Here is a 23,262-nt window from a genome sequence, read left to right as displayed (position 1 = left end):
TGTAAATGATATTTTTATATCAGCCATGTTGCAAAAGATCAAAAAAAGGGAAAAACAGAAAAAAAAGTAAAAATATTTGCTTCAGTCTGCATTACAAAATGCTTTTATATAACCTCATTTCATTCTCAAATATAATCCTATGAAATGGATAAGGCCATGCCCAAGGCAATGCACTTAATTCACAAGAGACAAAGTGAGTTCTTCTGATTTTTATTTATTTATATTTTTTCCATAAGACAAAGATGCCTGTGCATACTAAACACACTAAATATTTTGTCAGTGAGGTTGACAAAGCAAATAATGAAATATCTTTCTATGACTAGCACAGCACCAGAGATTCAGAGGCCAATGTGTAAATAGTTCACACAGCTAGGCAATATCAGAACAGAGACTTACACCACTGTCTTCTGACTTCCAAGAATGGTATGCTTTCCACCACCCAAAGTTGTAACTAATTTAAAAAAATTATAAACTTTTATTTAAAGTTTTTGCAAAGCAATGGGTTTAAGTGGCTTGCCCGTAATTATTAAATGTCTGATGCTGGATTTGAACACAGGACCTCCCGACTCCAGGGCCAGTGCTTTTTCCCACTGCACCACCTAGCTGCCCCATAACCTTTCTTAAAAAAGAAAGTAGGAAAGCTTTCAGTGAAGGAGGGCAAATGAGACTTGTTTTCTAATTTGGCATGGAAGCCACTAAAGATCTTTACAAAACAAACCAACAAAAACCTTTGCTTTTATTTTTCTTGTGTTACTGACTTGACTCAGTGTCAATGCTACAACAGAATTAAGCTGAAAATACGTGGCACCTGATTTACAACTACTGATCAAGTATTGTTATTTACATGTGTGGTTTTGATGATGTGAAACTTACTCAGCTTCCAAATTTTCCTATAATAAAAAAAATTCCTTAGTCTCTAAGACAAAGGGCAGTAAGTCAAAAAATTAAAAAAAAATGATCCACCACAAGACTAAAGAGTTTAGTCTCAAGTCAACTAATTATAAAGATCATAAATGGGATGAAACTAGAAGGCTTTTTTCCCTTTTCTTTTTTAAGTGTTTCAGTAGAATTGTTGTACTAAGAGTTGAATGTCAGTTAAACTTTTTATCAGGAGAAAATCTGTATCAAGATTAGATCACTAGATTGATTTGAAAGGAATTTAATAGTTTCAATCTCCCCACCCAGGAAGAAACTTAGATTCCAACTCAGTTTATACCACTTAGTAGTTACATAATTAAGCCAATGACTCCACCTGTCAAAGGATCAAAATTTTATTTTTTTATCTGCCAAATGAAAGTCCATTATATTATAATTTAAAGCTGGAAGGGCCTTCAGAGGCCATCTAATATAACACCTTCATTTTACTAATGAGGAATCAATCTTGTTCTGTTTTTAATTTTTCAAACTTTTTTATTATTCAAAATAATTCATCAAAAATATCTACAGATTCTTTTAGCAACCTGTTTTGTGATTCTTCTAGGCTAAGAGAGTTGAATTAATTTTGAGTTACTAGTTAAAGTCTTCTATCACTTCACTTCCATTTGTTTCATAACCCTTATTACTGTTTGTGATAAATTTGACAATGAAGATGGGAGCAAAAAGGCATTGTGTAATTTGATTTTCTCTCAGTTTTCCATTCATATATTCACCCAAGAAGTTGGCTTATGCTTTTCTCAATCCTCTTACTCAAACATAGCTTTAAAAGCCTTTTTAAAAACTTATCTTTTGTGTTTTTTGCAAGTCACATCTCAGTCTTAACATAAACTCCACTGACTTCATTCTTTTTATATAAATCATACCAATACAATGAAAACTTTATGTTTAGTTTAAGGGATTAGTAATGGCAGCTAGGTGAAGCAGTGGATAGGGGCTCTGGAATTAAGAGGACCTGAGTTAATTTGATTTCAGATGATTTACTAGCTGTGTGACCTTGGGCAAGTCACAACCACAATTACCTCAAAAAAGGTAATTATGATAACAAAACTAATCCTTGCATTTAGATGAACATCTGAGGGATTTGAGAATTGTCATTCCAATACTAATTCTAGTGAAGTCATTTTCTTAGGAGAAAGAAATTATACCATGCAATTTATTCTCTTCAGTTTAACCTCTTAAAAAAAAGGTAAACTGTACCTATGATTTTCCTGACATAGGGCATGCCTAAAAAAGGAAAGTGCCAGTGCCAGGTGGCATCTTCTCTGCAACTTATATTCTTAGAGATATAGCTCAAGCACTGAGAAGAAATGTGATTTGTCCAGAGTTATCTGACCATTCATTATGTATGGTAATTTTATGTATGGGACTCAATCCTAGGTTGTCCTAGTTTGAAGGCCAGCTCTATCCATTGTACCCTCTTGTTTCTCCCCAGCCTGTCAGGGTCATTCTCTTTGAGAACAAAGAACAAACAACAACTTTTCTAATCTTTCTCTTATCTAGCCTTAATCACCAAATGGGCATTGCCTTAGTCAGATTGAAACCTGGGAAAAAAACCTTGGCTTAAAAAAGACAAGTTCTCCCACTGCAAACAGCCCAACTCCAATCAAAGACCCAGAGGGCTTTGAAGGAAAAAGTAAGGTTGGTGACTTTGCAAAGCCTTCCCCTCTCTTAAGTCTAATTCACTAGCATCTCATGGCATTATTCCACTAATGTGGTACTCTTTGAAAACAAAAGACAGACAAAAACAATAGTATTTTCCCCTGCCACCTAAAAGAAAAGTAAATTGAAACTAAATAGTTACATATTTTAAAAAACTAATTCTTTATAATATGTATTTACTCATAGTTATAATAAAGCAAAATTTGACAGTTAAATAAGTCTCTTTATGACTTCATTTGATGCCCTTGGTATATAAATTAGTTCAGTTTTTGACGATCTGGGTCTTCATTAACTACAAATACTGCTAATAGAATCATTAATTATTAAAGCCAAATAGCACTTTGGAATAGATATTGTGAAAGGTAATGTCTCTCTTCTACTGACATAAATAATTCAAAGTTAATTCTCTGACAATTTGCCTGTAGATTGGTAAGACAATAGTACATTTTGGTAGTCAGCACATGATAAGATTCCATTTTGCTTGTTCTAACTTAAATATAACATGTCAACACATTAAAAAAACTAGAGGAAAATGCATAGGAGTTTTTCTCAACAATGGCTAAGGGGAGAATCTTAATCAAATGAAAATTAACAAAAAATTCAATTATATGAAATTGAAAGCTTTTGCACAAATGAAATCAATGTCAATAGGATAAAAAGGAGAAAGATCTTTTATATTTCTGATAGGATCTGATATGCTAGATTGATAATTGCCACAAATATATTAAGCCCAAAGCCATCTCCAAAGGTATATGGTTGAAAACTAAAAATAGTTCTCAAAAAAGGAATTATGAACTATTAGTAATCAAATAAAAGATTTGTTTAAACCAAAAACAACTCCAAGGTTTTTCATAGCCAGCAAGCTGAAAAAGATGACAAAAGATAGAAATATTTTATGTTGTGAAGGCTAGGGGAAGATAAAGAAAGATAAACATACACAGGTGGTGCTGCAAAGTGAGCCAATCATTTTGATTTTTAAAAACTTTTTTGAGCTCTGTCATAGCCTGAGCCCAACTTCTATATTTCTTGGAGTCTTTAGATGTAGAAGCTTGGATTTTCTCATCTTCAGATTGAGTATTTTGATCCTCCGTGGGACCAAAATAGTTATCTGTAGTCAGGTTCTTTTTTGTTAGCTGTTTACTCATTTCCCCAGTCTGTTTCTAGTTTTGGGGTACTTCCTGAACTTTTGAATGTTGTTGTAGCACCCCCACAAGGGCCTCAGTATATAAGGCTCTGACTGCTCTCCTGGTCTGTTGAATGACCACTAGTGCACCCCTCTGCCCCGGGGGATGTGGGGGGTCCCTGTTCTATTGGGGGGGCAGACTGAGACCAGGATCTGGTCAAAGCCCCAGAGTCCTTACCCAGGGATAGAGGACAGATCTTGACAGTCTCCCTCCACTCCCTTACCTTCCGTGGGGCATAGCTGCCAGGCAGCTCCTACTTGGTAGCTCCAAGGGCCTGTGTTTCTGGGGATCTGGGCTGTGCTGAGGGTTGCGGAGGGCCACTGGCCTGGGCTTCGCGCTCACTCTGACAGAGGTCTCCCTGCTGATCTTCCAAGTTGTGCTTGCTTGGTGCTCCCTGAGGTGCAGGTCAGGAAACTGCTTCTCCTGCTAGGATTCAGTGCTCCCAGGCACCCTGAGGCTGTTTCCAGGAAGCTGAAGTTCCTTCACTCCAGTGCACTGCTGCCCCTCCAATGCAATGGAACAGAGCCTTCCCATTATTTTCCCGGCTACCTTGGGCTGGAGAATTGCCTCATTGGATCTTTCTGTGGGTTCTGTCTCGAAAATTTAGAGTCCTAATTTTAAGGTTTTTGAAATATTTGGAGAGGGGCACCTAGGAGAGAATGTACTCCTGCCATGATCTTGACTCTGCCCCTCCAAACATTTTGTAAAGCAATTTGGAATTTCATTTTAAAAATGTGACCAAAATGACCACACCATTTTTATCAAAGATCCCTACTACTTAGCATATAGCCCCAAGCAAGTCAAAGACAAAGAATACATGAGTGTGTATTCATAGTAGAACATTTTGTGATAGCTAAGAAATTGGTTGGGGGGCTACCTATTGATTAAGGAATAGTTAGATAGTGATATATAAATATAATAGACTATGATGAATTGATAGGAAATATTTATACAAATTGAAGTAGAAATGTCATAAAAACTATTCATAATGAATACAATAGCATAAATGGGAAGAATAATATCAGTTTTAGATACTGTCAAATAAAAAGTTACTATGTAGCAATTAGTAAGCTAGCTAGAAAGTGAGAAAAAGTTGAGAAATTTTTGCATCTCTGCTCCTTCAGATTTAATGATGGAGTAGGAGTATGAAAGACTATTAGATGCTTCTGATATGTTGGGGGTTTTGAGCTCTTTTCCCTTCTTTTTAAAAAAAAACTTTGTTTAAAAAGATGATTTCCTGAGGGAAATGAATAATGATTTTTTTTAAAGTCATCAGTGAAGAAATATGGAGAAATTACCCTGGCAGAGATGCTTCAGTAGGATGAGAAAGCTATCTGTTCCAGATAAACAAGGGGAGCCAGAATGGAAAAAAAATAATTTTGTTGGATTTTATCAGATGAATCAAGAAGTCATGAACTTTTCTGTTTTGCTGTTCACAGGATTATTAGCAAAAAAAGCTGTTGAAGCTGGTCTCGATGTGAAACCTTACATTAAAACTAGTTTATCTCCTGGAAGTGGAGTAGTTACCTATTATCTAAGGGAAAGTGGAGTTATGCCTTATCTGTCTAAACTTGGGTAAGACAAAATTTTGTTGGTATTTTCATTGCTCTTTCTCTATGATCACTAATTATGTTGACTTTTCCATATAAACAGTTTACAATATCACCTTGAGATAATATTTTCCTTGATGGAACATACTGTAAAAATTCCTCATCCTCATGGTTGTTTTATTCACATTTTTTTTTTTTTTAGGTTTTTGTGAGGCAAACAGGGTTAAGTGGCTTGCCCAAGGCCACACAGCTAGGTAATTATTATTTAAAATGTCTGAGGCCGGATTTGAACTCAGGTACTCTTGACTCCAGGGCCAGTGCTTTATCCACTACACCACCTAGCCGCCCCCCTCAACAATTCTTAATAATGAAAAACCAACCTCAAATTCATCAACCTTAGCAAAAAATAACATTTTCATTTAATATCTTATTGTCCACATTTAGGTTGTGTTTTAAAATTTCTAAAAGACTTTGGATTTAAATATTATTAAATCCTCACAACTGTTCTCTGTTGAAGTGAATGCTATCATTATCATCATATTGGTAGCTAGGTGGTACAGTGGATAGAGTCAAGAAGATCTGAGTTCACATATAACCTCAGATGCTTACTAGCTATATGAGACTGGGCAAGTGATTTAACTTCTGTTTGCCTCCATTTTCTCATCTGTAAAATAACTGATGTTTTGAGAATAAAATAAGAAAATAATTATAAAGCACTTAGACCAATGCTTGACACAAAGAAACTGCTATATAAATATTATTATCATCATTTTATAGATGAGAAAACTAAGATAAAAAAAGTTAGAAGACATATCCAGGGACACACACTAGTAAGTGTTTGAAAAAAAGATTTGAATTCAGATCATTCTGACTCCAAGACTAGCATTCTATCTTAGCTTCCGGTTTACTGTTAGCTCTTCATTTTTTTTTTTTTTTTTGCAAGGCAGTGGGGTTAAGTGGCTTACCCAAGGCCACACAATTAGTAAGTGTCTGAGGCCAGATTTGAACTCAGGTACTCCTGACTCCAGGAGTGCTTTATTCACTGCACCACCTAGCCGCCCCTAGCTCTTCATTTTTAAAGAAATTATAGACCAATGTTTTTATTTACCTATAACCTCTGATGTAATTTAAAAAAATTTATTCTTTATATTTTATCAGTCTATTCACTGACATCTCTCTGTTCATTGAAAGAATGTAAAATATGCATTTACTTACTAGGTATGGTATTTATAGGACTAGGTCCTATTCTCAACATCAGGTTTCATATTTACTGAAATATTTCATATTTAATTTTCCTGACTCCTAGGTTTGATGTTGTGGGGTATGGCTGCATGACCTGCATTGGTAACAGTGGGCCCCTTCCTGAGGCTGTAGTGGAAGCAATTACACAGGTAATTATAGAGAGGCTCAACTAATACATTCAGTCATACATCAGAAACCATCCAGTCCAACCCTCAGAGATAGCACTGCTTGCTTTGTATTTGTGTTTTAGGAAACAGACCAGAGAGGGTAGATTGTTACTATTTGAAAGGAAATTGCCACTTGGAAACAGAAATTAAATGAATAAATATAGGAAGGGATCCCCTGGATGAGTACAAGTATAAGCAACAAATGTCTGTTCTGTTACACATAAAATAAGTCTAAATCCTGGGTCTGGTACAACCCAACATAAAACCTTCTTCCTGATAGAGAATGTCTTTTCTCTGAAAAAATGAACTGATGAAAGATCCTGTGCTACAAAGAAGCACTTGGTTCTAAATGTAAAGCCATGTTTGATTTCTTTGCCAGAAAAACATTCCTAATTTCCTTTCTCATCTGCCTGAAATATCATTTCCCTTGTATATGGTACATTCTCCACTCAAAGTCTTGATTGAATTCTTCATTATTCAGAAAATTCCAGTTGGGGGGGGGGGGTTCTCACTTAGATTATCTTGGATCTTATTTTTTTTTCTTTCATGTAATCATTTGGGGCTTCACAAATTTTTTAGCTTTCACCATTTAATTCTGAATTTATTGACTGCCTGTATGACACTGCATACTACTATACATGATGCTATGGAATGGAGAGGAAACTTCCCTTAAGGAACTACATGTCTCTAAAAAGCACACTTAACAAGAATTCTGGATCTTGGGTTAAAATTATGGTTCTATGACTAATGAACTACTGACTTTGGGCAAAATCATTTAACCTCTCAGTTTTCTCATTTGTAAAATGGAGGAGATAAATTAAATGATGCCTAACATCACTTACAACTCAGGGAAACTACAAATATGTGTTTAAATGAATCTTTTGATGACATTTTCTATTGGTTCACAAAGAGGTTTATCTAAGACCAAAATTGAATTCTTTGATATTCTTAGAATAAGATTTTTAGTAATTGAATGAGGATCTCCTCACCAACAAATTTATGGTTGAAGAAAAATGCCTGTGTTTTACCTACCTAATGATGAGTGGAGAATGATGATGATGAGTTCTAGGGCTTATATTCGAAGAAATTCGTATTAAATTTGTAATTAGGTCACTAATTAAAAATTAACTTGGGGGCAGCTAGGTGGTGCAGTGGATAAAGCACTGGCCCTGGAGTCAGGAGTACCTGGGTTCAAATCCAGTCTCAGACACTTAATAATTACCTAGCTGTGTGGCCTTGGGCAAGCCACTTAACCCCATTTGCCTTGCAAAAACCTAAAGAAAAAAAATGAACTTAGTAGAAACTTAATCTTGTAAAAATGAAGTTACATCAGATATGAGCATGTTTTAGGTGTAGTTGTGATTTCCTATTTAAAGAAATACTGCTTTTCCCTTTGCTGAACTATAAAATGTTAATCATGAACCATTTCTCTATAGAATACCTGACAAAGCATATTAAGATACAAAGCTCATTGCAATCATTGTTTCATTTGAGCATCGCAGTAATTCTGAGAGGTAGTATAACAGTTATTTTTCCTTTTTTAACCAATGAAGAGTCTGAGGCTTAAGGAGAAAACTTAGGTTAGGTGACTTTCCTATAAGTGATAAACAGAATTTGAACCCAGACCTTCTTGATTCCAAATCCAGCATACTATTACGAAAACACTACCTCTCAAGATGAACCTCAATCATTTTGGATAGATCCAACCTTCAACCTGATTCTCTTTTACATATTCTTCCAGCCTTAGAAACACTGACCAAGAAATTACTTTTCACAACCCACCTATGTGGCCTCAGTCTTTTCATGACTCATAATACTTAAGATAGAGATCAAGATGGCTTTGTAGTTTGAAGGCCAAAAATGCGTACTGAAGGTTACAGTCTAAGAAGACTTGGATAAAGAGGAATATGGAATGAGAATAAATGGGCTAGAGGAAGAAAATATCCTGATTTTACTGGCATCTGTTAAAAAAAAAGTTTCTTCTGTGGCAGAGATATACAAACTAGAGATACAAAATCTAAAGAAACAAAACTAGAGATACTAGAGATACAAAAACAAAAAACTAGAAATATAAAAACAAAAGTAACAATTGTACCTTTGAGGCACTTACATTCTTCCAAGGGTAGAGAGATACAACAAGTACATAATCAAGACATGAAAAATAAATATAAAGTAGATTTTACTGGGGTTGTGGGGGAAGAGGAAGTAACCTTTGGGGAAATCAAAGGCTTCCTACAGAAGGCATCTCCTTTAGTAGGGTTTATTCTTTGTTCTGTGTTGTTGCAAGTTAGATGGACTCAAAGTCCTTATTCAAGAATTTACTACATTTCCAGGAAAGCTTTTAAAAATGGATTTCTTCTTCAAATAATTTTTCTTCTTTTCATTGTCCTTCCACAGGGAGATCTTGTTGCAGTGGGTGTACTCTCTGGAAACAGGAATTTTGAGGGTCGAGTCCATCCTAACACTCGTGCTAATTATCTAGCTTCTCCTCCATTAGTAATAGCATATGCAATTGCTGGGACCATCAGAATTGACTTTGAGAAAGAACCACTGGGTAAGAAGCTTAAGTTATTGTGTTTATTATCATAACTTGATTTTGCAACCTACTGAAAAAATGTTCTCTTCCTTTCCCAACCTCATTTCCCCAATGATAACGTTCCATTCCATCCCTACTATGCAGTTGTCTCTCTTCTTTCTGAATTACTGTATATTACAGGGTGATTTTGTGTTTGATTTCTTGTTATTTCATAGTGTTCTATAATTAACATATATAAAACTGGGGGATGTTTCTTAAAGAAGAAAAAAGAACTTACTACTCTTTTTGTATTCTCCCCTGTTTCATATTCTCCCCTGTTTCAGAGCAAAATGAGGCATCCATATTCTGAATGTGTATTTTACTGATTATCTCAAGTCTGGTCAACTCATTTCAAAACAAGTAGGAAAATATCTTGAAAGGAAAGGCAAATTGTTTCTGGACATTTGGAGTGACATTAACTTGCCAGTGTGTGCAATCAAGGCTGAAGTAATGACACAGTGAAATCAGGAATATACATATGAACTCATTCATTTAAACAAACATGGCAAAGCCCTGGAGTACTCCATTTTCTTAAGTCAATGAAAAGAAGACAAATCTCTTTTTGAAAATGATAGTAAAGCAACTTTTTTTTTTCTTGAGTTTAGTATTTTATGATAGGTACTTTGAGTTTTGATCCAGTTCTTTTTAAGTATTATAAATAGACATGATTTCCAGATTATTATTTGATTGAGATTTTTTCATTTATAAGCTTATTTTTTTCTTTCAGGAATAAATGCAAAGGGACAGAAAATTTTTCTGAAAGACATATGGCCAACTAGAGATGAAATTCAGCTTGTGGAACGTCAATATGTAATCCCAGGGATGTTTAAGGAGGTCTATGAGAAAATAGAGGTAAAGTTTTCTGATGTTGCCCCAAGCATCTCACCTTTTCACTATCTTCTATAAATCCTGAGGTTGACATTTGCAAATACAAAGAAATACCTTTTTTTTTATTTGACTAGATTAGCATTTCGAAAAAGCTATTTTCCTTAACTTGAAATGGGCATCTAAATATATCAAAATATCAGAGCTTAATCAGAAATATCAGACTGACAGTTGGGGAGGGAGGGTGGGTTAGACGGTAGATGATAGACAACTTTTTGCACATCTTATATATAATGTTAAAAGGGGGTAAGTCTTAATTCATTCCATGTATATGTCCCCACCAAATTCCTTTTGAAAGAAATTTGAAAGGCCACGTGGTGGAGTTTCCAGAAGTATTGGAATCTCCCACCCTGTGCTGAAAATAAGTGATTTATGCATTGGGAGAATATGGATGATGATTTGCATGTGTGTATAGAGAGGCAGTAAGAGCTGAACTTAAAGCAAGGAGAACCTGAGTTCTAGTCCTGACTCTGACACACAGAGGTTGTGTGCCTACCTCTCAAGTGCAGTTAGAGAACCCAGCGGTTCTCTAAGACTGCAAATTACAGAGAAAGTGCTGATAGGCATTTGTCGAATAAGTTACCTCCTCTGAGAGCTCCCTTCCACTTACGAGATCACATTCCCTGTCTCTATTATCTATAACTTAGAAAATAGATATTATGATAGTACTAAAAATCAATGGTCTTAATGTAAATAGAATTCATTTTTGTTTTCTACTTTGAACAACTAGATCAGCAAGCTTCCTTGAACTCTAGTTCTAACTATATATTTAATATTTGTATATATACTTCTGAGCATCTTAATATTAAAACAGTAAAATGTGATTATTTCATTTCTTCATGTAGACAGTAAATAAAAGCTGGAATGCTTTATGTGCTCCATCAGATAAACTATATTCCTGGAACCCCAAGTCTACATACATTAAATCTCCACCATTCTTTGAAAACCTGGTATGTATTTAAAAAAAAAAAGCTTCCAAAAGTTTCTGCTGCCCCCTTCCCTTATTAGGTTCTAGTACCTTTACTTTGTCTGCAGATCACATTAAAATCCATGGCTACTTGCCAATAACTAAGACCAACCATATGTGAAATAGAGTTTAGATATAAACAGGAAAAAGAAATTAGTAGAACTCAGACTTGGCCTATCTGCTTTGTAGTAGAATTAGTTGTCTGTGCCATTAGAATGTAAACTCCTTTTGAGGACAGAAATTATTTTTGCCTTTATTTTTATTCTAAGCACTTAACATGGTACAAAAGTCTCAGGGAAAATTAAAGGGGTTATATTTTAAGGGAAGTATTGAACTCTTTATATACAAACCAATGAGGAAAGGAAGCTCTTTCCATAGCTAATGAGCAGATTTAGCTAGAATCACTTTATGAAGCACTGAGTGTACAACCTTTACAAGACATTGGAATAAAAGGAGTTTATACTCAAATAGTTTATTTCCCTCTCATGCTTTGATAAATCAGATAGCATGTCACATCCAATCAGCTGCCAAGTTCATTGATTTAATCTTCAAAACATATGTCTCGGGGCGGCTAGGTGGTGCATTTGATAGAGCACTGGCCCTGGAGTCAGGAGTACCTGAGTTCAAATCCAGCCTCAGACACTTAATAATTACCTAGCTGTGTGGCCTTGGGCAAGCCACTTAACCCCATTGCCTTGCAAAAACTAAACACCCCCCCCCAAAACCATATGTCTCCTTTTCTCCACTCACAGACCATCATACTCATTTGAGGCTCTCATTGCCTCTCATCTGGACTGTGGCCACAGCCTTTTTCCTAACTGGACTCCTGAATTCTGTTCTCTCCTGGGTCTAATCCATATTACATATAACTGCCAAAATAATCATCCTAGAGCACTAACTATATCACTTTCTGCTTAAAAATCTTCAGTAGTTCTATTGCCTGTAAAATGAAATGCAAATTCTTCAACATGATATTTAGAGTCTTTAATAATCTAGATCAAACATCTTTCCAGGTTTATTCCATCAACTGATTAAGCTCTGATAGATACCTACATACATATGTATGTAGGTATCTATCTATATATACACTAACTACTGTTCTTGACACTAGGAATATACAATAACAAAGACTCTACAATGCAGCCAAGCTTGTACTTCCTCTCTCAGTCCCTATTTTCCTTCAAAGTTCAGCTCAAATGCTACCTTCTTTCTTTCGCTCTCCACCCCCCTCAAGTTAACTACTTATAGCCTTTCCTGTACCTATAAAAATTAACTATATGTATACATAATGTATATGTGATATTATATCATACTTTATAAACATGTTACTATATTAGATATTAATTCATTATAGTATATTATAAATTTATCATATTTTAGGGGATATATTAAATATACATACATATGCCTATACATACATACATATGTGTATGTATATAGGTTCCTATGTGTATATTCCTGTTGTCATCACACCATGGTATGGAAACTTTCTAAAGTCAGAGACTGTTTCTTTTTGTCTTTGTATCTTTAGTGCCTAGGATACCTAGTACACAGAGTACACACTTAAGAAATACTTGCCTGGATTGAAGATGGTAGAAGCCAAAAGAAGAATCTCAACTTTTCCTTATTATATGAGCTCTCTTAAGAAGTAACTTTGATTTTTTAAAAAATTGTGACCTGTCCTCTTCTACTAATGCTTTTAGAGGTGCAGATTTTGGCAGAGCAAGAAGTCTATGCAAAAGTCTATACAAAGTCTATATAAACTTTTGATTTATGTAACTTTCTTAGTATGGATTCTAATGAAAATAATTTGGATGGGAGGAGAACAACAGAACATTGTACTTGGTGCTTTGATGCAATAGTGGAAATTTTAGTTGTTATAGCATCTATTATTTTTGGTGAAAAATGATGACTTGTCCAAAAAAGCTTTATCACAATTTTAGGTGATTTTATTTTTCTAGACGTTGGATCTCCCACCTCTTAAACCCATAGTAGATGCCTATGTTTTATTAAATTTGGGAGATTCAGTAACAACTGATCATATTTCTCCAGCTGGAAATATTGCAAGAAATAGTCCTGCTGCTCGATACTTAACCAACAGAGGGTAAGTATATTTGATCTAAGGAGGGACCATGAGGAGAAAAAGATACTAACCAAGAGTGAGAATTTCCCTTATTGATATCATGGCACTTCTCATTCAGTGAATGTCATAATGCACTGATAATCCCCTTCTTACTGATTCATAGAATTTTGTGCTTTGGAATTTAACTATTCTTTCTTTAACTGTCTAGTCTTTTTTAATTCTCAAATCCAATGACTGTGATTCTGTCAACTAAGGAATAATTGTAATGCACAAATGACCCAACTTTCTTTTAATTTTCCTCATTCCTGAATCCTCCCAAACCAGTTTATGTTACCCAGAAATTAGCCAAGGAAAGACTGTTTAAAAGAACCACCCATTAGAAACTTCCTTTCTTTTTTACCTTATATATCTAGCACCTGAAATTTATAAGGTTCCTCTATACCACTACTTTCTCCCTGTCCCATTAAAAAGATACTTCCTTTACTTGTTGGAACAAATATTATCAGTGCTTCATTTTTCAGATTTTTATTCATTCAATTGTTTATATAAGCCATGTCCCTTGATTCTTTTCTTGTCAATCTTTTTGCTATTTTTTCCCAGTTTTTTTGTATTTCTGCCACATGAAAGAAGTTAAATATGTAACTGAAAAATGTTCTGACCAGCTCTAGTAAAAAAGTTAATAAAGGGAAGAAAGCAATAACTAAACTAAAATCAGATTTAGGGAAGAATTATTGGTAGAATTTTATTTATTAATCCTTACCATAAATGTTAAGAGTTGTCCCTAAGCTTATAAAAGTGGCTGTAATCTAGTAAAAAGGTATTGAGATTGGTATTGATTTTTTTTTTTGGAACTTTTTCCAGTAATTTTGATGGATAGAAATTAGAATAATGATGTCTGATTAGATTCAATATTTAAAGCCCACAGTCTCCTTCATTGTAGGACAATGACCTTATTTAATAAGTAGAAAATATTTGACAATTTACATTCATCTTAGAAGCTGACAGTTTTCTGAGTATTTGTTTTTGGTCACATGGTCAAATAGAATTCTCCATACAAATGGTCTAGAAATCTGGATCAATTTGGGGGAATATTGATCTTGAATTAGTATTTATTGTAATCAGTGTCTCTGTCCTTGTCTTTATTGGAAAAAAAAATGAAGCTTATATCTATCTCCTAGAATTTCTGGCCATTTCAAAGTTAACTTAGTATATTTAGGAATTATCTGCTAAAGTTCTATTAAGGCATAAATCTATAGAAAAGTAGTAATTGATACCGAGAGCCTTAGTTCATTATTCAGTACAGTTTCATTGCAGCAGTCTCATTTCATGGAATATATACTACCTATTCTTATTCGTTATTCTTAACTGATGATGTATTTAATCTAACAAGTATTTATTAAGTACCTACTATGTGCATTGTAAGTTGGAGAGAATATAAAGAAATAAGTATTTCCTCTATCCTCACAGATTTCATAATCAAATGGGAAAATGATACATATGCATAAAAATGTTAGATATATGTTTCATAAAACTCCATTTATTCAATTGCAGTTCAATATATATGTGGGAGAAATTAGGAATATACCAAATGACCCTTATCCAGAAACTCAAGAGCTCCATTTTCTTTGAAAGTTTTAAAAATTACAACTTGAGCAATTTCTTACACCACTCACATCAATTGAGAAATTGGTTCTATCTCCAGATAGAATCATGAAAGAACAGGTGCTCAATCACTTAAATATTTATTGAACATCTACCATTTGCTCATTATTCTAGTGTGATTTTTAGTGGGAAATGTACTGGATTTGTAGTCTGAAGACATAAGTTTGTATACCATATTAAATTTTTACTATGTATACTTTATTACTTCAACAAGTCACTTGCCAGTGATAATTCTGGTGTGTATCTAAACATTGAATGAGAGAGTCAGGTCGAATAGAGATGTACATGCAAGGTTGTGATACAACTCTACTGGTTTATTCTTGGATACTCAGACTTTTTATAACAAAAACTTATCTCAAGAATGACCGGTTAAAAGACACCCAGCTTCATAATTTCTTGGGTAAATTTACAATATTTATTCTTAGAAATCTGCATACTTCCTTATCAGAAAAGCCTTTTACAACCACCTCTGGAGCCACAGATTGTCCCAGGTCAGGGTTCACTGGAGAGCCAACAAATCCATTTAATGAGGAAGAATGCATACATATCTCTGATGGAAAAGGGTACCAAAGATATGTATAAATCACTCCCAGGAGATGACCCTCAACAGATTCCCCCTTCTTAGCCATGCTAAAGCTTTAGACAGTGTGTTTAGACATCTATATTTTGTTCCAGAGAAAAAAAGACATCTGAAACAAATAGAAATAATATACTTTATCAATAATAATGCAAAGATATCAGCAAGCATGCTCACTAATAGATTCATAAAATGAAAAGGATGAAACCTATTATCAGAGTTAAATAAATTATCAATACCTGAGTCCATTTCCATTCTAGGTGCCAATGCAATATCATTAACAATTTTATGCAGTTGATTCATATCCATAGTTATAGAATCATTATACCATATTCCATTCAAATAACTTTTTATATTATCCCATGTAATAGGTGAAGTATTATATTTTAAAGGAGTAACACAAATAGCAGAAAATCTATAATCACATTGCAATTATCCCTGTGTTCATTACAGAGGTTTGTAACGCATTAATCAAATGATAAAGATCTTCATTAATTCTCTTTTGAGCCTTTAATGCTCTAGTAACATTTTTGATAATTCTTGAATATATTTTGCTTCTATTTTTTTCCTTATTCACCCCTTGTACAGAAATAATTGTAGAGGTAGCTGCCACAGTGGCCACCACAACACTTAATAATCCAAACACAGTGCAACTGACACATTTCTTTTGCCTAATTCTCTTTAATACTTTTTCTAAGAACTCATCAGCCAGAGACATGTAACAGCCTTCAATCTTGGTGGATATTATAGTAAATTTTGGTTGTCTTGTCATGAAAACAACATCCTCATCCATCATTTATTTGCACATGCTCAAATTGTGTAGTTGTAACAGTTAACATTATACCTCCCTATTTTCTCTAATAATATTGACATTTTTGAAAGATCCTACCATGAAAGCAATATCTGGTCCTGTGCATGCAGTCACAATTTCTTTTCTGAATAAGATATTATTCCATTGTATATACTTTATCTCATCTATAGCTGCCATAGCCTTCTGTATCTCTGAATTAGCTAACCCTAATTGGTTTAATATAGCCTGGAATACCCCGTGGAATAACTATCAGGAGAATTCCACACTTGTAGTAAAATAGAATGATCATAAATTCTTCTATTTGGGGTTTAACAGGCAACCCAGGTTGGAAAACATTCATGTTTGAAACCCTAGGCATATAAATTCAAATAAGGAAGTTCTGTAGGATCCTTCAATACTTTCTACAAATGGAATTCCTGATATTTCTAAGGTCCTAAATGCTCCCATGTTATAAATATTTGGATGAGTTGCATGATTTGTTTTACTTAATTTAACACATGGTTCAACAGTACACATTTTACAAAAACATACAGGTGTCATAGTATTTAAACCAGAAAAATTATGCCTAACTTCTCAGCATCTCTTCTTTGATATCTCCAGTATAACTTTGTTATATCTCAAATAATGTGCAGCTTTCCCTAGTAATACAAGTTCAGCCATAATCTTTCCCTGTTGTAGAGTAGTGATCCATGGAGGGTTTTGAATATAAGTCCAATATTCAGTTCCTTTTACAGTCCCCAAATTGTTCATGAGTAATTTAAGCATCATAAATTGTCCTATAAGTCTATGATGTGTTCTCCTTTTGCATGGTCTGTCCTTCCTTCTCCTCTTATCTTTTCTTTTTCGATTTCTTAAGTGTAAGTTATTCATTTCCTGTATTACTTGATTCATCTGGTCTACACGGTCTGATGTTTCTTTCTGGCATCCAGACAGTTTCTCCATCTGTGGACAAAACAAAAGCATACCCTCTTACCCCAGGTTAATAATTGATCCAGTCATTTTCATTGTTGATGCCTTTAGGGTCCTTCCACATGACCATGCCCTTCTCTTCATGTTACATATCCTTATTAAAAAATCTTTCTGCTGATGTTAATTGTTTATCATTCAGTGTTTAAAAATTCATGGTATATAAGGCAAGATTTATTCTCCTCTTGTTTCCCTTTTGTTCCTATATATTCCCCCTTCTTTTGCACTACCAGAAATCTCTTTAAGATCTTTGTTTTCTTTCTACTAAAGCTTGACCAGTGGGGTTATAGGGAATACTTGTAATATGTTTCATATTGTAATATAGGCAGATTTGTTTAAATGCCATAGAAGTATATCCAGGGCCATTATCTGTTTTTGTGGATTTTGGTATCCCTCCAATAGAAAAACAATGGAATGAATGATCAATCACACCTTGTGTAGCCTCTGAACTTTGTGCTGTTGCCATTATATATGAACTAAATGTATTGACAGTAACATGAAGGAATTAAATTTTTCCAAAAGCTGCATAATGAGTCACATCCATCTGCCACAATTCATTAAGAACTTGGCCTCTAGGATTCTTAGAATAATTTGGAGGGGTATGTAAATATGGAATGCATATTGATAGAATATTACTATATTTCTCGCATGCCTCTCTAGTAATTTTAAATTCTTTAAATTCTGGTGAAATTTTTTGTGAGACTGCCTAGCTTGCTCTTCTACTAAGCTTATAAGAAGTGGAAGGGTTAGTTGATCAGCCCTATGATTGCCTTCATATATGGGCCCAAGCAATCCAATGTGGGAATGTATGTGTTCAATAAAAAAGGAATTGTATCTATTTCTTATAACTTCTTGTAATTCTTTAGAGAGTTCATGTAATTAATTATTCATCAGTGCTATGTTTAATAAAAGCTGTTTCTATGTATCTGACCACATGATAACTATACTTACTATCTGTAAAAATGTTAAGGGTTTGTGGCTGTTCTTTTAATACCATTAATTGGGCATATAATTCATTCTTTTGTTTTGATTTAAAAGGAGTTTTTAATTTCTTTTCTATTACTGCATTTATTCTTGAACCTACAGGTCTAGAATAAGGTCTATCACATTGTGTAAAAATTTCAGGGAAGGGGTGGCTAGGTGGCACAGTGGATAGAGTACCGGCCCAAGAGTCAGGAGTACCTGAGTTCAAATCTAGCCTCAGACATTTAATAATTACCTAGGTGTATGGCCTTGGGCAAGCCGTTTAATGCCATTTGCCTTGCAAAAACCTAAAAAAAAAATTCAGGGAACTCAGAGGTTCATAACTTTGGGTGTTTTCCATCATTACCTCTACAAAGCAATCAATCCAGGCTTTGACATCATTACAGTAAAATAGCTTATAATGACAAAACTAGATCATACAACTTTTCAACATCTTGCTCTTCATTAAGTATGGGTTATATAATTTTCAATTTTCCAATCATTTTTCAAAGCTTCTCACATTTATTCAGTATTATTGGAAATAATTTCAGTTAAGCTGTACTTCCCAGTTTCTTATACAACCTTCTCCTAAGTTTACCATTTTTGCTTCTTTAAAATTAAACATCAAATTCTTAACTTAAATGAGACATAATGTTTCATGCTTATATCTCATTCTCTTAAAGTTAACCTTATAACTGAATATCTGCCACACATAAATTTCTTTCACATATCTATTTTATAAGCTTATTTTCCTCTTGTTCAAATATACTACTATTTTCAAAATGACAATAAGATTCTTTATGAATTTAGTTTTATATATATATATATATAAATTTCAAAAAATCCAATGTAAAACTTTTACCAATGCCGGGGTTACAGGACACATATATAATTTCTTCTTCTTAAATAACAGATATTAAATAAGTTACTTTGATCTTACATATAAATATTCCCTTTAAGAAACACTAGGTAGAAGAGCACAGCTTTTCAGTCTCTCTAAGCCAAAAGACCTTGAGATATATAACCTTGTTGGCAAGTTATTCTCCAGTTTTCTTATAACAAATCTTCACAAAGGTGATGCATGATACTTCAATTCATTTTTTGTTTGTTATTGTAACACAATCTTGAAGTTTCCAAAATTGTCTGAATCTGTTCTTATACAAAGTTTACTAATTATACATAACACATTTCAATTTAATGTGTATGTATATATATATATATACATATATATATATATATATTCCCTTTACTCCCTAAAACTCTGTAATACATTTCTTGAGAAATTTGAGAACAGATGTTTCTAAAATCCCTTTTGTGATTACAAGATTTTCTTTATAGTTCTCTTAATAAGCTTATAAATTCCAAATTCATATTCAAAATTACCTTAAATTATTTTCCTTTTCAAAATATAAAAGTTTGCAAATCCTTCTTATCTGTATCAGTGCTATTCTAACTTAAAAGAACTTTCTATCCTCACTGACAAAACGATGTTCTGGGAATTGATGATTCCTTATATTTTGAGATATCAAGGTAGTATGTGCTGATTATTTACCTTTACTGTTTATCATTCCTTCCTCACTCAAAAAATATACATACATACATATATATATATATATACACATATGTTTAACATGCTAATTAATTCCAGTCCAAAAAATAATTTTAAGGATCATTTCAATTTCATCTAGGTCCCTTATAAGTATAATTTACTAAATCAGTAAATAAAATTCTATTAGTCTATCAGACCAGAAAAAAAGACAACAGAAAATAAGAGAAAATAGTAGAACCCCTTCTTCTTCAAAAACAACATGATTCTCAGGAAAATCTCCTTTTTTGGCGCCAATCATGAGTTTTAGGAAAAAAGATCTAATTTTGAAAAGACAGAATGGAAAGAAGATTGGCCAATCAAAACACAGAGAACAGCAGGCCTGAGAGACAGCTGAGAGCTTCTCTCTGCCTGTATTTTAAAGCAAACACATATAGATGCATAAACAGAGTCAGAGCATTTAAAACTAGAGAGGCCCCCAATATCCGGGGAAACCCCACCTTGCTCTCCTTTTGAACATTACATAATGACAAAAAACAAAAAAAGCGGGATACCAGATAAACATACACACTGGCTAGAAAACAAAAACAAACACCATCAAAGTGACAAATCAAAGGTGACAAATCTTCAAGAAACCAGAGGAAAAATGCAGAAAACATACCATTTTTCACAATACATTTTTCCATTCAGAGGCTTTAATATTTAACACTTCTTGATTTTAACTATAAATATCTATAACTTTTGAAAAGGCAGTCACTCAAAAATTCCTCAGTCTAATTGGAATATCCCCTGTCCCTCTTCAGCTTAGAGTAAACCAAATAACTTCTTTTTAAAGGAACAGCACTAAATCTTTTTCTGGGAGGGTAGTCTTCTATTTTTAAATCCTCAATTGTCTCATTATTTTCTGTAATAATCAAATTATGTACTTTAAAATGGACCTAATTATCTTGTCTTTCTGAAATTTACTTCTTCAAAGCTTTCTTAATGTAAAATAGAATTTCTTTTGTGATTATTTAACACATACCTCTCTCATCTGTGAATACTCACTGTCACTTTTCTGTTTCTAAAACTTGAAATAAATTCCTATTTAACATTTTTTAACATTTTATTCTATCAAGTCTTCATGAAACAATTCTCTCATCTAGTGATTGTTCTTAATTCCTCTCTCAGTTAACTTCAAGATCTAGATAAAGGAGCCATGAGCAAACAAGCTGTCTGATCTCTCACACCCCTTTGGACTGCCTGCTGCAGCCTAGCAAGAAATTGTGCAAAATCTTCATTAGCTAGTTGTTCTATTTTTGTAAATGAAATGTTGCCCCCTTCCTTTTTCAGGCAATTTTAGCCTTGCCTGTTTCACAGCAGTGGCTATTTGTTCATGTGCCTGTAAACAAACTATACCCAGTTTGATTATCTTCTCCTGCCCATGTACTAGAGAGCATTTCAAATGTTATTCTTAACCCTGCTGCTTCCTTTCTTTTAGCTTGACTAGTACAATTCTCAAAAAATTCAGTTTTCTATATTAAGTAATATTTTGGTATAAAGAGCAGTTTTTGCTATTGTGGTCTAGTCTTCTGGGGCTAATATTTGTCTACCTAATGTTTCTATTATATTCAAAACATATGGACTGGTATTGCCATATGTATTTGTTGTTGATTTTAGTTCTCTAAATGTTTTAAAATCTAAATTATTCTATTCTCAAAAAAACAATCCCTGGTGTCCTTGGATCAGGTTTCTCAAGCATAGAAAAAGAGAACAAAAATGCTTTCATGTCCCATGAAATCTCCTCTCCCTTACCTATTGCTTTTCAAGCAGTTTTTTTGAACAACATTCATATGCCCCTTATCTTTGATAACATTTTCTTCTTTAGACCATAAAGGAGCAGAAGGTAGGTTAATAAAGTTAGGAGGAGGTGTTGCTGAAGGTAAGAGCCACCATTCTTCTTCCTCTTTTCTCTGTGCTGAATGATTTGAACATCTACATCAACTTTTCTTAATATACTCTGAGCCAAAGAAACATCTCCAGGTGGAGTCAGGCAGATTTTTAAACTATTCCACAATGAAAAGACTCCTTCCTGTTTAAAATTTTCACTCATCTGTTTCCCCACAGTTTCCCATTTTTTCAGTACTTAGTACTCCTTCTTCTGGAAACCAAGGACAACATTTTTGTACACATTCAATAAATTCTTCCAATTTTTTATTGTTATTAACAAGCCTCTTTCTTTAACGATCTGCTTTAGCACTTTCAGATAATGTCCTCTTTCCTTAGACCGTTGCTGTCCCATATTAATGCTCTGTTTTAGACCTGATGAAAAAATAAAAAAATTATTTACCACAATGCCTGCTGTCCCTTTAGAGCACTCTTTCTTTGATCCACAGGATGTTCAAGACAATGTCTTAACTTTCAAGACTGATTCCCCTCCAGGTCCCTCCTGTTTTGAGTGCCAGATTTCACCAGTGATAATTCTGGTGTGTGTCTAAACACTGAATGAGAGAATCAGGTTGAATAGAGACATACCTGCAAGATCATGATACTCAGAGTTTTTATAACAAAAACTTATCTCAGAAATGACCAGTTAAAAGAGACCCAGCTTCACAATTTCCTGGGTAAATTTACAAATTTACAAATTCTTAGAAATCTGCATATTTTCTTATCAGAAAAGCCTTTTACAACTACCTCCTGAACCACAGATTGTCCCACTTCAGGGTTCACTGGAGAGACAACAGATCCATTTAATGAGCAAGACTACATACATATCTCTGATGGAAAAGGTCACCAAAGATATGTGTAAATCACCCCCAGGAGCTGGCCCTCAACAGGGAACCAGATAGATTTAGAGGAATATTTAGGTGATTTTGCTTCTTTTCTTGATTTATATTAAATGAAATTTTTACTCACTTTCAGTAAAATTAGCTTCCTCAATTTTTCTGTTTTTGTTCATTTTAATATTAGTTTGACTCCCAGAGAATTCAACTCCTATGGTTCTCGAAGAGGCAATGATGCTGTCATGGCTCGAGGTACATTTGCCAACATTCGTTTGCTAAACAAATTTTTGAATAAACAAGCACCACAGACCATACACCTGCCTTCTGGTGAAACTGTAAGTATCCTCTTCCTTCTTTCCTTGAAATCAAGCTTTTTAATTATACTCATTAATCATCATGAAAAAGAGAAAAGGGCACCAGCTGGGAAATCAGAGGACCTGGCTTCAAAGCCCACCTCTGACAATTATACAGGCAAGACCCTTAACACAGGGATTATACTAGACCAGAGGTTTTTAATCTGGAATCTATGAATTTTTCCCCCCTTTTTTATATCAATACTTATTAGTGGATTAAAACAAATATTTACATTAAAAAGTACAATAACAAAAAGATGATTGTACATGAAACTTCAGATCTACTAAGCACAACTTGTAAGGTCACATGAGACCTTACAGTGAGTACAAGAATGTACTTATTAAGGAACCATGTCCTGCAAGATCAAGTATGG

The 23,262-nt window shown here is 34.0% G+C and overlaps 1 protein-coding gene across 1 annotated transcript in view; it reads left to right on the top strand.

Annotated features, from left to right (window-relative positions):
• The window catches only part of ACO1 (aconitase 1), a 94,852-nt gene that overhangs the window by 58,546 nt on the left and 13,044 nt on the right, over nt 1-23,262 (top strand). The window contains exons 12-18 of the mRNA XM_074207216.1: nt 5,219-5,354; nt 6,636-6,720; nt 9,136-9,292; nt 10,041-10,165; nt 11,044-11,148; nt 13,127-13,269; nt 22,723-22,870. Coding sequence (XP_074063317.1) covers nt 5,219-5,354; nt 6,636-6,720; nt 9,136-9,292; nt 10,041-10,165; nt 11,044-11,148; nt 13,127-13,269; nt 22,723-22,870 — 899 coding nt within the window. The remainder of the gene's footprint in view (nt 1-5,218; nt 5,355-6,635; nt 6,721-9,135; nt 9,293-10,040; nt 10,166-11,043; nt 11,149-13,126; nt 13,270-22,722; nt 22,871-23,262) is intronic.

This window comes from Macrotis lagotis, chromosome X (assembly GCF_037893015.1).
Source record: "Macrotis lagotis isolate mMagLag1 chromosome X, bilby.v1.9.chrom.fasta, whole genome shotgun sequence".
In the NCBI taxonomy this organism is placed as follows: Eukaryota; Metazoa; Chordata; class Mammalia; order Peramelemorphia; family Peramelidae; genus Macrotis; species Macrotis lagotis.
Note: the sequence above shows the minus strand (reverse complement) of the source record. Positions and strands in the feature narration are given on the sequence as shown.